Source organism: Mesoplodon bidens (assembly GCF_964165515.1).
Source record: "Mesoplodon bidens genome assembly, chromosome: 1".
In the NCBI taxonomy this organism is placed as follows: domain Eukaryota; kingdom Metazoa; phylum Chordata; class Mammalia; order Artiodactyla; family Ziphiidae; genus Mesoplodon; species Mesoplodon bidens.
This window is the reverse complement of record NC_138176.1, coordinates 205,786,014-205,799,231: the sequence shown is the minus strand read 5'-3', so window position 1 is coordinate 205,799,231 and position 13,218 is coordinate 205,786,014. Positions and strand designations below refer to the sequence as shown.

General features: G+C 31.7%; 1 protein-coding gene across 3 annotated transcripts in view; it reads right to left on the bottom strand.

The window, feature by feature from the left end:
* CCSER1 (coiled-coil serine rich protein 1) overlaps positions 1-13,218 on the bottom strand; it is a 1,188,125-nt gene that overhangs the window by 492,842 nt on the left and 682,065 nt on the right. For 2 of the 3 annotated variants that reach the window (XM_081234941.1, XM_081234939.1), the window contains exon 9: positions 8,495-8,572. The exons of the other annotated variant lie outside the window; for it this stretch is intronic. In XM_081234941.1, coding sequence (XP_081091067.1) covers positions 8,495-8,572 — 78 coding nt within the window. The remainder of the gene's footprint in view (positions 1-8,494; positions 8,573-13,218) is intronic. 3 annotated transcript variants of the gene reach the window in all.

The following is a 13,218-nucleotide window of genomic DNA, read 5'->3' as shown; positions in this document are numbered from 1 at the left end:
ATGAGAGTGATTATAGAGGGACATGTTTTAGTAGCATACCTTTGTGGATATTAGACTCTAGTCCTATTAATTATCTTAGTTGTTTTTTTTTTTTAACCTGCAAACTGGAATGGAAACTTTCAGTTTCCTCAAATATCTTGCTACAACTCTTCAAACTCACTTCCAATTTTCTCCCACCCTTCTAATTTGGAATGGGTGAAAAGAAGAGCCCTTTCCTAAAGCTCTGCAAACTGAATGTGAACAACTTGATATAAACTTCAGAGAAATCACTACAACAGCTCATGTAGAGACAACCTTCCATGTTTGTTGATATGTGGGACACTCAAAGTTTACCTAAACACCTGATAATATCAGAGACAATCAAACTGAAAAAGATGCTCTGAGCCTGACATATAGAAATCTTGACTGGCTGATGCCTGGACTCAGAAACTGAGTTATAGTTTGTTCTAATCATTAATCTTTATCTTTCTTTTTCTACAGAAATGCCTCTTACTAAGTACCTGATTGCAAGCACAGTATAGACCTAACACTGGAAGCCCGTTTGCAAGACCACTCGTGAAATGAGACACAACAGTTTAACTGGACTGACCTATTCTCAGGACTAAGACACTGGTTCGGTGAAATAATGGATCAACTTATCAACTCAGCTTCTGAACTGTGGGACTTCTTGGGGAAGTTTTAAAGGCAGGACTTAAGGGGAGCAGAATTTGACACCCTAAAATATGTCTCTTTGGCATAAGGATCATCTTAAGCTGATTATTTCTAAGTAATTGCAGACACAGGAGAAGCTCTGAAAACTGAATAAAAGTTACCCTCTTGTAAGAGATATTAACATTCATAAGGGAAATCTCTACTTTTAAGGGTATCTCCCTCTCTATACCCAGAAGAGAGGATGATTAAAGCTCTAGAAACTTTTATCAATGGAGAAGGCACCAACTTAAATATGCCAGACAACCATACCCTTGTTTATTCTACTTTTTCTGATAACCTCTATTACTGGCCTCCCTGCTGCCCAACATCTTTCTTTTGTCTTTAGCTGGAGATAGTGTTTAAGAAGGTAGCTTGGGACATTTCAGGCATTAACCTAGTTTTCCTGTGTATCTCCCATCTATACCAGATGTACACATGTTACTAAACATGTTTTTGTCTTGTTACTCTATTATAAGGGTGTCTCAGCCAAGAACCTAGAAGGGTAGAGGGAAAATTATTTTGCTTCCTCTATGCAAGTATTCTCAAGTTGCAAAGTATGAGTGAAGTAGTTGAGAAACTTCTTGATAGAGAAAGGCCATTATGAGCGCTAATGATCTTGACAGATATTATCCTATTTTGTGCTGCTGAAATCAAGTTACAAGTAGGAGATTGTCAGAGAACAGCAGATATCATAAGAAAACTAAAGGGGGGAAATTTAATTAATTAAATCGAATAGCCTGATTAAACAAGGCCTCAACAATGACAAAAGAGAAAAGCCATCAGTTGGTATAACGAGAAAAATAAAGTACTGTCACATCCTTATGCTAAGGCAAAAAATTGTCATCATTATCATTTCAATGTAGAATATATGGTTTTATGATTTCTGCATATTGAAAAAGTAATGTTTTTAGGGAGTCATTGTGACTATTACCTTTAAAAACATTGAAATCTTAATTTATACACAGTATAATATAATTGGATCACAAATATACTCAGCCAATATGTGTATGAATCCAATTTAGTCATATTAAAATTCAAATAGCCATTTAAAACATATTAGTGTATAATTTGTTAATTCTTATTATATACATACAAAAGTTTAAAAAAATTTGCATCGAATCCTACCTTCTATAATAAGTAGAGTAAATAAAAGTAGATTCTTTTTTATAGCTATGTCATGCAGGCGTTTCCTGTGTGTATTGAGAGACTGTGTTTTGGTGTATATATATATATATATTTATCTATATAAATATTTTGTATTTATATTGCAAAGATATGTGTGTATATATATATTTAAAGAATAAATTTCCTTTTACAGATTTTCCTGATTGTAGACCACATTAAAGGAAACCATTGCTTTCCCTAGAAATAATATAAATCTCCAAAGATTTACACTGAACAAGTACTTGAAGAAAGTCTTAGAGCTTAAATTAATACAAATTATGATTAGCTACAACTGCATAGTACATCATAAACAGATATTGAGAGATGCCCTTAGCATATACATTGTGTTTTCCTCCTTCAGAAGGGATCCCCTATTATGCAATGCCACTTAGCACACTGGAAAATACTAAAATAACTTCTAAAGTTTTCTAAGGCAAATATTTGAAGTTAGATTTCCTATAGAAATGGCAATCTATGAGATGGAAGTAGAAGTGGGTTGGGAGAAATTTTCTTTTCAACAAGTATCTACTTTTCTTCTCTACTATTAATGTTATCACAGAATCAACATAATTTTAAGCAAATATGATCATCATTATTAGTAGATGAAAGGGAGCAACATATACTAGCACAAAACATGCCTCTTTGGCAAATGGATTATCTTGAGCTAGTTATTTTTAAGAAACAGCAGGAGAAGCTCTAAAAAATTGAGAAGTTACCCTTTGTAAGAAGAATTCACATTTTTTAAGACAAACCTCCATCTGTAAGGGTGTCTCTCTCTCGGTACCAGGAAGAGAATGACCAAATCTCTAGAAAATTCTATTAATGAAGAAGGCACCAACTTAAATCTGCACAACATCCATACCCTTGTTTACTGTGTTTTTCCTGGTAACCTCCCATTACTGCCCTCCCTACCCCTATCTTCTTTGCCTTCAGCTGGAGGTGGTATTTAAGGTGGTGGTCTGGGCCATATCAGGGAATTACTCTTTTCCTGGGTATGTCCCACTTATACAGGAAGTATATATGCTACTAAACTTCTATTTGTTTTCTACAGTTATTCTGTCTCTATTATTGTGGCGGGCAGACCTCAGCCAAGAAGGTTAGAGGGAAAGTTATTTTTCCTCCCCTACATAATTAAAGCTATATAAAATATGTGTGGGTGTGCTCTTTTGCTTTGTTTTAATGAATATTTTTACAATTATAAGAATTTTCATAGTTAACACTAAGCCTTGCTATTTTCCCCATGAGAATTTCAACCACAAATTCACTTAACGAAAGAATTATCTGTTAACTAACACCAATTCTAGGTAGCCAGAAATGAATTAAAGACCTGGAGACATTCCAGGAATGATCTAGCTCCTACATAAAGGTTCAGAATTTTAAAAGGAACCATTCAATGCAATACTGTTAAGGACAACTGCACGTTGTCACCCATGTTTTAAAATCACTGGTTGTCTATGCTGACTTGCATTTAATACGTCTTCTAAAAGGCACAAAGTAGTCACTGTAAAATATTTGTTAGATATAACAAATCAATATAGAATAAAAATGTAGGATAGCAATATGTACTTCTGTATGATTTTTGTGAATAAAGTAAAGCAATGCATACTGATTTGTTACTGATTTTTAGGATTATAAAAATATCATTAGAGTCTTAGTTAATCTATTCATTTAATTTTCACCAAGTAATTACTGAGTGTTTTCTTTATTTGTTCACTGTTAGTAGCACACCTCTAATAAATGGGATGTGCTGATATACAATGAAGTGTAACTACACATTTACAGTTTATAGATTCAGCTCTGCCTGGGCTGGAAGAAGAGTGGTACACAGAGAAGAGGATGGAGAGAATGAATGCAAAAAAAGAAAGAAGAAAAGCAAATGTAATTTACATAGTATAGTCAATTCGACAGTTTTCTTCTCAGTGCCCCTAAGTGAATATGATCTAAGAGGCTGAGCAGGCTGTTCCCTCAGGTGGTCTGGGCTCCCCTAGTGGGAGTCTCTTGATGCACTGGGTCTGATTCTAGGGTTTAATGGTCCAGAATGCATTTTTTTTTTCATATTGCAGGGCCTCTAAATGAAGCAAACTATTCTTATTCTAGGGCTGCAGCCAAGATACAGCAATTTGTTCTGATTGAGGGTCTTTGAGGAGTTGCAAGGACCACATCACAAAAGAATTTCTGGCTAAATGTGATTTTTCACCTCACCTCCTTCAAGTCTCACATCTCACAACTCATCCTCAGACCTGCCCAGATCACTCTCTTTAAAATTTTCGGATCGTAGCCCTGACCACACCCCTACATTCACAATTATCTTTTCCCTGTGTTATTTTTCTCTTTTACATTGCATTAATAGCTTCTAACATATCGTACACTTTACTTATTATATTTTTTATTTTAAGTATAATAAAGTGCAAGCTCCCTGCAGGATTATTTGTTGTTTGGTTAAAGGATGTATCTCAAGTACCTAGAACAAGGCCTGGCTTCCAGTAAGCACTTAGTAATATTTGTTGAACGATGCATGTATAAATCTTCAAAAGTGATGCCCTTAGAATTTCACTGATAAGCTGATTCCTCCATTAAATATTAATAAGCACCTGTGGCAGTCAATGTTTCATGTTTTTCATCAATGTTCTTATATGAAAGTTACCCTTAATGTAATATGAAAAACTGTAGTTCAAAAGAAAATCTAGAATATATCATTCAGCTTTTAAATCTGATTCTTTTAATTTGTAAAAATGTACAGAAATACCTGAGATAAGTAAATATTAAAGAATGGAGTATATTGGGGAAAGGTATTCATCTACTAAACACTGGGGCACACTGATGTATGATCAGGATAAGCACTGAATTTAAGAAAGATGATGGCAACGAATGGATCCAAAATAGATTTAAGAAACTACAGTTTATTAGCAGCTGGATGAGGGAGCCTAATTGATAGTTATTCAATTCTTTGCATTGGGCTTAACCCATAAGCTGACATAATGTGTTAGCATAACACAAAATATTCTCCTGCTCTAATAGCTAATAAAACAATTACAGTAAAAACTAATTACTTTTGTTCTTTACATGATGAACTATTTCCTATTTGTTAGAACTCCCTGCACAGTACTAAATGTGCCGGGAGGGATCCAAAATTAAATTAAGAAAAATAGCATAAATTGAGAATACATAGGTAATTGTTTTGATTTTTTCAAAATGTATATTCATAATGCAACTAGTTAAGTAGAAAGCTGCATTTACAAAGTAAATCCCACCATTTGGAAAATGCGTTAAAATATTTGGAGAACACACAGTGCTGTGAACGTACATTTCCAGACTGATTTATGCTTCACTCATACATGACAAAATGTGTGATGTCACAATTCGGTTGATTTTAAATAGTCAAATGAAAACCATTAATGATATTTAGATTAATGATATTTAGACAGTGATTAATAGTATTTGATGAAATACCTGGTAACTTTAAAACTCTTAAAGAAAATATGGACAAAGCATTCCTAGTTCAACTAAATACTTCTTTTAAAATATAAGTGTAAAACATATACTAATGAAAGGAAGCTCTTCTTAAAACTTTAGTGCTTCTGCCTCTAAGAGTAATCTAGAGACCCTGTGACAGTTCTGAGTCAAGTTCAGGCACTAATTGAAAGGAAAATTTACACCCAAAGTAAATCAGCCACATTTAAAATGACAATCTTCTGTAGACCATCAAAAGGAAGTTAAAAAACTGTCCATAAAGGTGTCAAATTAGTAAAAGGATATGAATTTTCTCGCTGCCAGAATATAAAATTTCACTGTAGCATTTTGGTTGTTCATGCTCAATTACTTTAACCAAAATGTTATTTGCAGTAGTTCAAACTATAAAGTGTTTATAGGCAGCATATGTGCTTTGTTGAAGTATCTACTTATACAACTGATGTAATCAGAAGAATCTTGCCTACCTCTTAATGTAATCTTGTAATTGGCAACATTGCTACCTAACAAAATCTATTCATATTCTCTCCAGTTTTAATAACTCAAGTGACACCTAAGAAATTATTCTTTGATCTTTCAATAAACTAAGCCTTTGCAGACAGAGGAGGGTAAAAGAGGTTAAACTGGCATTGATTATTTAAGACACATTCATCATTTATTTAACAATCTCCCTCATCACAAGAACTATTGTGTTTACAGGCCCTTGCTGAGATACTCTGATTTACTTTTAAATAATTCTTGCCATGTGCATTAGAAATCAGAGCACAATGTACTCTAACATTAGTTTCAAGTCTCCTGATAAATCTGTTGCAGGCTAGAAGTTGTTTATTGTACAAACCTTTGAACTTATTCACTGTGGTGGATATCTGGAAATTTCTTTTAATAGTTTTCATTATAATCAATATCTTCTGGGGATCTATTACCTTTCTTAAGCAAAATGTGTAGTAACAGCTGTCTTCCCAAGGAAATTAAATTAATAGATACTTGTAGTCTCTTATGTTCTGACATTCTGAATGTCATATCACTGAAACATGATCCATAATCTGTAAAGAACAATTTGTGGCGAATATTGACAGTTTTAGAAAAAAAAAAAAAGAGACAAAAAAATCATCCATAATGTGCATGATTTCTACAAGATTTTTCATTATTTTTTCTGATAAATACTATTGCAAATTACAAATAAATATAGCATATAGTGGGTATATATATCATATTTGTGAAAAATTAAAATGTCAAATTATATTTCCTGAGAAAATGTGAGCAAAATGTTGTAAGTCAAAGGATAATGATTCTTATTGAATATAAGAATGTAAAAAATGATTTATAAATAGATATTGAAAAGTATAGAAAATATATTTCAGTCATGAAAAAAGTTACACTATTGATGAATAATATTCCAAATAGTCACACAATTTATCACATTTAAAATACTTTACTTATTTCTATTTTGTTTATTTAAAGTATTTCCTTCCCCAGTTTTTTCAATACAAATTGCCCTAAAATGTATTATAACACTTACATCTAGTTACTGGCATAGGGTTCTAGATGCATATTTTTGGTAATTAATTTGCTGATTCTGATGATTGTCTTATAATATATCACCAGGAAGTATAAAGTATGAAATCTTTAGAACATATCATTCTATGTTAATGACTACCCAAATCATATCAGAAACTTGTACAAGGTGATCCTTTAAGGACTCACTACCAAAAAATTATTACTCTTTAACCAGTAAAATACATTAAGCTCTCACTGTCAGATATGAAAAGAAGCTACAAATGATGAAGAATTAACTATGATCGTGGCTTTTTAAATTTTTATTTACATGTCTGGAGAACTAAATAGCACTGATATAAGAAATTTTGTAAAAACAAGAAAAGTATGGGTCATAGATATGCATTAAAATGTATAGGAAATTGCTAGTAGCTACAACTTAGCTACCTCCCCTATTGAATTATTGTGGTAAACCCCATTTGAACTTAATAAAAACCATTTATTTTAAAAAATATTAAACATTAACATCATTTAAATAACATATAGCACTGGTATTCAAGAAGTATTGTAGTCAGAATATTGATATCTAGAATATTTAGGTATCTAGAATAAACATTAAATGAATATAAGAGAAAAACACAAAAGAAAAGCATAGCTTTTAATATTTTTTTAAATTAAAAAATAATATACATAAATATCTGAAAGCAATTTTTCTGGAATTGAAAACTTTTGTTTATATCCTCATAGAGACAGCTTTATGTTAAATATGTTAATATACTTTGAAAGGCAACACAATGGTAACATCATATTTATGTTATAAACACAAGGACATGCAGATAGACATACATTTTACCATTATACCCCTTCATGAAACTTAAAATTATCTCTTCTACCAATACTTGTCAATAAAGTGGTAAAAATAATATTAATACATTTTTTTAAAAAGAAGAGATTTCTCACAAATGTTAGATACAAGATAAAGAAGATAATTCCCTATGTTTCCATCAAAAGGAAGTTTAAAGTCATGAACTTAGGCAAAGTGAAAATTTCATTGCTTTATTTAAGATAGGTATTTGAATCAAAGTTGTCCAAAATCATTTAGTATTACTAGAAGCCATCTTGTATTAAAACATGTTTTATAATCCTATTTTGACAGTTCAACAAGTATTTCACACTGAGAACAAAATGCTAACTTTCAATTAAATTACTTTCTGCAACCTGCACCAAAGCCCAAGAGCTAAAATAGTATTGTAAATTTCTCTGCAAAGCTATGTTTCCTTTTATGTGCCAGAATGTAAAAATGATATGCTTGGCCCTCAGTGATTGCAAACATAATAACTTTATCAGACAGTTAATAAATTAGTACTCTCTTAAAAACAAATTGTCCTAGTATTCTAATATGTCTCTTTCACATGTCTGCAAATTCACTAATTCAAAAGACTGTATTAGAGTTGTTGGTTTAAAGAAATTCATAAGACACTGGTACGCTAGTTGGTGCCTGTAATTATCTTTTTCAGTCCCAGAAGGTATTTGGGGATTATTTAAGATCAAAAGATGACTGGTGAACCACTAAATCCTATTAAATCAATGCATGGGCACAGCAGCAGCAGAAGTAAATAAGCTGTGGAGGTCTGAATACCAATAAAAAAGATAAAAATGGTTTTATATAGCTACTTACATCATAGCCTAGAAGTTCAGTTTGTGTGGATTTATCTACTCTTGAAGCAAAAGCCTTCTGTAAATGCTGAACTTTGTCCTGCAAAAAAAAAAAAAAAAAAAAAAGCAAAACCAAAAACACATTGTTGGTGAGTCATGTGCTTCTACACTAATATTCCCCACTTATTAAAATTTGGTTACTGTACAATTAATGATTCTTTGTGGCATACTTCGCTCTGGCGGTGCTTTACTTATCAGCTTAAACATTTAGACCTTTAAATTTCAAGTCATAATGACTCCATCTTTGGCATCTTTTCTTTTAGTATAAGAACCACTGAGTCAGGATCATGGCTGAATGCTAGAGACATGATTTGCTTAAATGTGAGATCAAATGATTATACTGTTTTTTGTTAGCTGTTGTGTTTTGTTTGGTTTGGTAAATTAAATTGATAGGATTTTACGGATCTCGTTTCACAGCATTTACATTTAAAATCCAAAACATTTTCAATAAATAATACCATCCAGTGTATTCCATTTAGTATGTTTATATTTTTTTATCTTTATTTTTTTGCTTCTTAATTGTCTCCTGGAATCTACACATTTAGAAATCTGTTGTTTAAGGGATCTGACATGACTTCAATCCTGTTATAACTACGGGACATAATGCATGAAGGATGTCTGGGATTTCATATCTCAAATGCAAATGTACTAATTCTGATTAACTAATGTGACTGGGCCTCTGGCTGGGGTCCTCTTATTACTAAATGTATCACTTAAAAGGAGATCGTGAGCATAATTATTGTAATGTGTTCATTGTGTGTCTGGCACAGCTGGGAGTGCTGTACTCACATGATCACATCTCATTTGGGGAGTTTTACTACTATTACCACCCATTTTGAAAGAGAACAATATAGTTTACAAAGTTTAAGTAACTTAAGTTTCCCAAGAAGTTCACATGATTCCACTAGATTCTGTTTTTGCCTTACGTTGCTTTAAAGGAGAATTTGTTTCCCTTACTTGGTCAATAAAATAGTTGTATAATATTTTAATGATAAAAACTGAGTTAACTCATCATTAAACTTCTTCCAGGAGGAGACAGTGGTCATCACAAACCTCACTACCAACATACAAAACTTGTTTCCTCTCCTCCTCTCCTCCCCTCTGCCACCCCTCCCTTCCCCTCTCTGTTCACCCTCCCTGTGCTTTAAATTCTTCCTGAGATATGCAAGTTATCCAAGCTGTTTAACAAAGTACATACATAATTTAGGTAAACATAATTTGACACTGAAATATATAAAAGAAATATTTTATGGACTGTTAATGTCCCAACCTTCTAACTTCCCTATTACAAAGCTTCTAGTGCTGCTATTCAGACAAAAATGAAAATGGAGATTAGATAACTCAAGAAGATGTAATGTGAAAAGGGAAGGTTTTAATTGTTTGAAAAGGATAAGTGAAAATGTGGCCACATTTTCCAAAATAAATTTAAAACAAGAAATAACAAGTTGTGTTTATTTAGACTTCTTTTGGAACTGGGAAGAGAGTAAAAAGGTAAAGGAACAAATAACATTTGCTCTCAGTGAATGGTTGTTTAGAAAAATTTTTGAAATGGGTTGGAGTCATAAGTACTAGAAAAATAAGTTATAAATCGGTAGGTATATAAATGTTTGTATATGAATCAGAAACTACACTCTAATGCATAGAGTGGGGAACAATAATAGATAGCAAATACTTCCATTATGCTTTCCCCACATTTTTTATTTTCAAGGGCTTCCACTCTAAAGATAGGAGTTGAAAAGGACTGGTAAACTCTGGTACATTGGCCTGAGTTTTAAGACTAAGGAAATTTAAATCAAGATAAATGAAAAACTCGAAAAGCTTCATTAACCAAAAGCCTAATAAAAGCAAAACAAATAAACCCTAAATAAAGAATAGCTATCTTCAGAAGTTTTAAAGTAAAAAAGCACAGACATTTCTAATGAAAAATTCACTGCTACTCCCTTTTGCAGGCATTTCCACAACAAATATATCATATTTGAATTATTTATTATGTATACACTTGTAAGCCATATTCAAATGTGGAGAGTAAATTAAACGTTTCCAATTAACTTAGGTGCACAAAATTAAGAATTAAATAATTCAGTGTAAATTTATTTTATTTAGTAGGAAGAAAATTTATGAAACTATGATAATTTGTATAACAGAGTTAGATTAAATAAAGACTATATAGTTGTTGGGAGATAAGTCTTAATGAGTCTTTTGAATTTCTGAAAGACAGATGGAAATATATGGATCGACAAATTTAATATATAATAACAAGAGTATTATAGATAATAAAATAGAAAATATACAACAAAAATAACTATTACTAGATGATGGAACTGCAGATAATTTGTATTTCTTATGTAAGAAATTAATATATACTAATTGTCTCTCTATATATTTATATATATAATAGAGGAATAGAAACAAAGCATCATTATATTTTCATTTCCACACTGATTTGACACAATAAACATTTTGATTAAAATTGATTTATTTCAGTATAGAGAAATAGACATTTCACCTTTCTGATGCAAATGTATTTGCACACCTTAATTCATCTATAATTTTTATTAAATGCACATTATGGGTGTTGTTCAAGGTACAGGGGACATGAAGGGGGGAAAATAGCTTCTTTTATAAAAACAAAACAAAACAAAAAAAACTTCCAGTGTGGAAAGATAGAGAAATCAAAGACAATTAGTACTCAATATATAAGGTAAAGGTAGTATAGGGAAGCTGGAGATGTGTGTATGTGTTGGAGAGGAAACAGGAGAGTTAAATAACTAGAATGCAGAAGCTACTGACGTCCCAACTAAGATGAGAAACATGAATTATTATTAGTCACTTGGAGTGGAAGCGATAGGGGTCTTTCTCAGGCAAAGACATTTGCAAATATTTCAAAGTCAGAGAGACCCTGACAAAGATATGTATAAACAGCTACTAGTTCAAACTTGCCTAAGGAAAGACAACGAAAGGGACAACGGTACGAAATGAGACTAGAGTGGTAAATCAAGTCCATGCCACAAAGGATAGAATTCTACATCAAAGGATTTTAGAGTCACCTTAATTTTTGAAATATTAGTTTACAGTGAAAGGCCATAAGAATATTTTAACTAAATTACAACAGAACTTATTTAAATACTTCTTTTCACCTTGTATAAAAGACAGAATTAGAAGGAAGCAACCTGGAAAAGAGAAACAATTGAAGTACATTAAACTTTATTTTTCTGGACCATCAATAAATGTACACATACATGTGATTTAATGTGGCTTTCTTTCAGTATTTTCCTCTGTAAGCAAACATTGCAATACCTTCTTCTAACCCCTCTCAGACAGATAGAGGAGTATTAAAACAACTCAACTTTTGGTAGATATATTTTATAAATAATTCTATACCCCAAACAAAATATTTAATTGCTTAAATTTTCCTTTCCAAGCAATGACAATATCAATAATTCCTAACAAAACACATCCTTTTTTATTTCAGATTCATAAAACATGTGTGCTTAGAATTAACAAAAAGAAAAATAACTAGCATATTCTGTGGAAAAATGTAACCAAAATGGGATGAAAAAGAGGAATTTCATTATTTATATTTGCTGTTTTTACACTGCTGACTAATCTGACTTTTGAATATGCGGAAGATGTGAATTTTACATAATATTGCTATATGAATTAAAAAATATATAATGATTTTCTAAATTTCCAAATAATTTCATCTGACATTAAGAGTAATATAACATCTGTATAATAAAAGTCTGTTCCCATAAATCAGTGCATATAAACCAAAGAAAACATGCATAGTTTACAAACTTACTAAGAGTAGTTATATTCACATTTCCCTCTACTTCTGTAATCTTTACCACTACAACTATTACTAACAATAATAGATTCCATTAACAGAATATAGTTATATGCCAGGCACTGTACCAAGTAATTTATATGAATCCTCTCAAGAATGCACAATGTCTGTTTTTGTCCCTTTTCAAAAGAACAGGAAACTGGCACTTAGGAAGTTGAAATCAGTTGCTAAAGATCACACAGGCTATTAAGTGAAACGGGCAAGTTGGAAAACTTTATCTGTCTCCAAACCCAGGTGTGCTTTCTATAAAGATATTCTGACTCTGGAAAAGCTTACAAGTGGTACTGCTGCTCCCATTTCATATATGCAAGGACACATACGAAATACATAGTTGCTATACAGCTAGTAGGATAATAAAACTGCTCTTGATGTTCATCCTGCCTATATTCTCTTATGAATTCTACTAAGTAATTCTGATTTACTGTGAAAACAATTTAAGTACACTTAAGATTTATCAGTTTATTTCCTATAAGAGCTACAATCCCATAAAATATCCATTACTATAGCCAGCAAAGCATTTTGGAGCATGCGTCATGAATAAAATGATAAAGTTAATATAGAGTTATAACATAAAATTGAAAGGTGTAAAAAAGCAAACTGAATTAAAAACTAAATGTGGAAAGGCATGAAATCCTTTAATAATAGGATCAGTTCAAGCAGAGTAATCTAAAAGTACATTCTGCTTAAGCTGTTAGAATCATTTCAGGTGTGTGTGTGTGTTTTATGTGCTGTTCAGTCACAGAAACTGCCTCTACAATATATGTTGTCAATATAAAAAGGCTAGTTCCTAATTTCTTAAATTTAAATTTCATTAATCATACATATCTATTAAATGATCA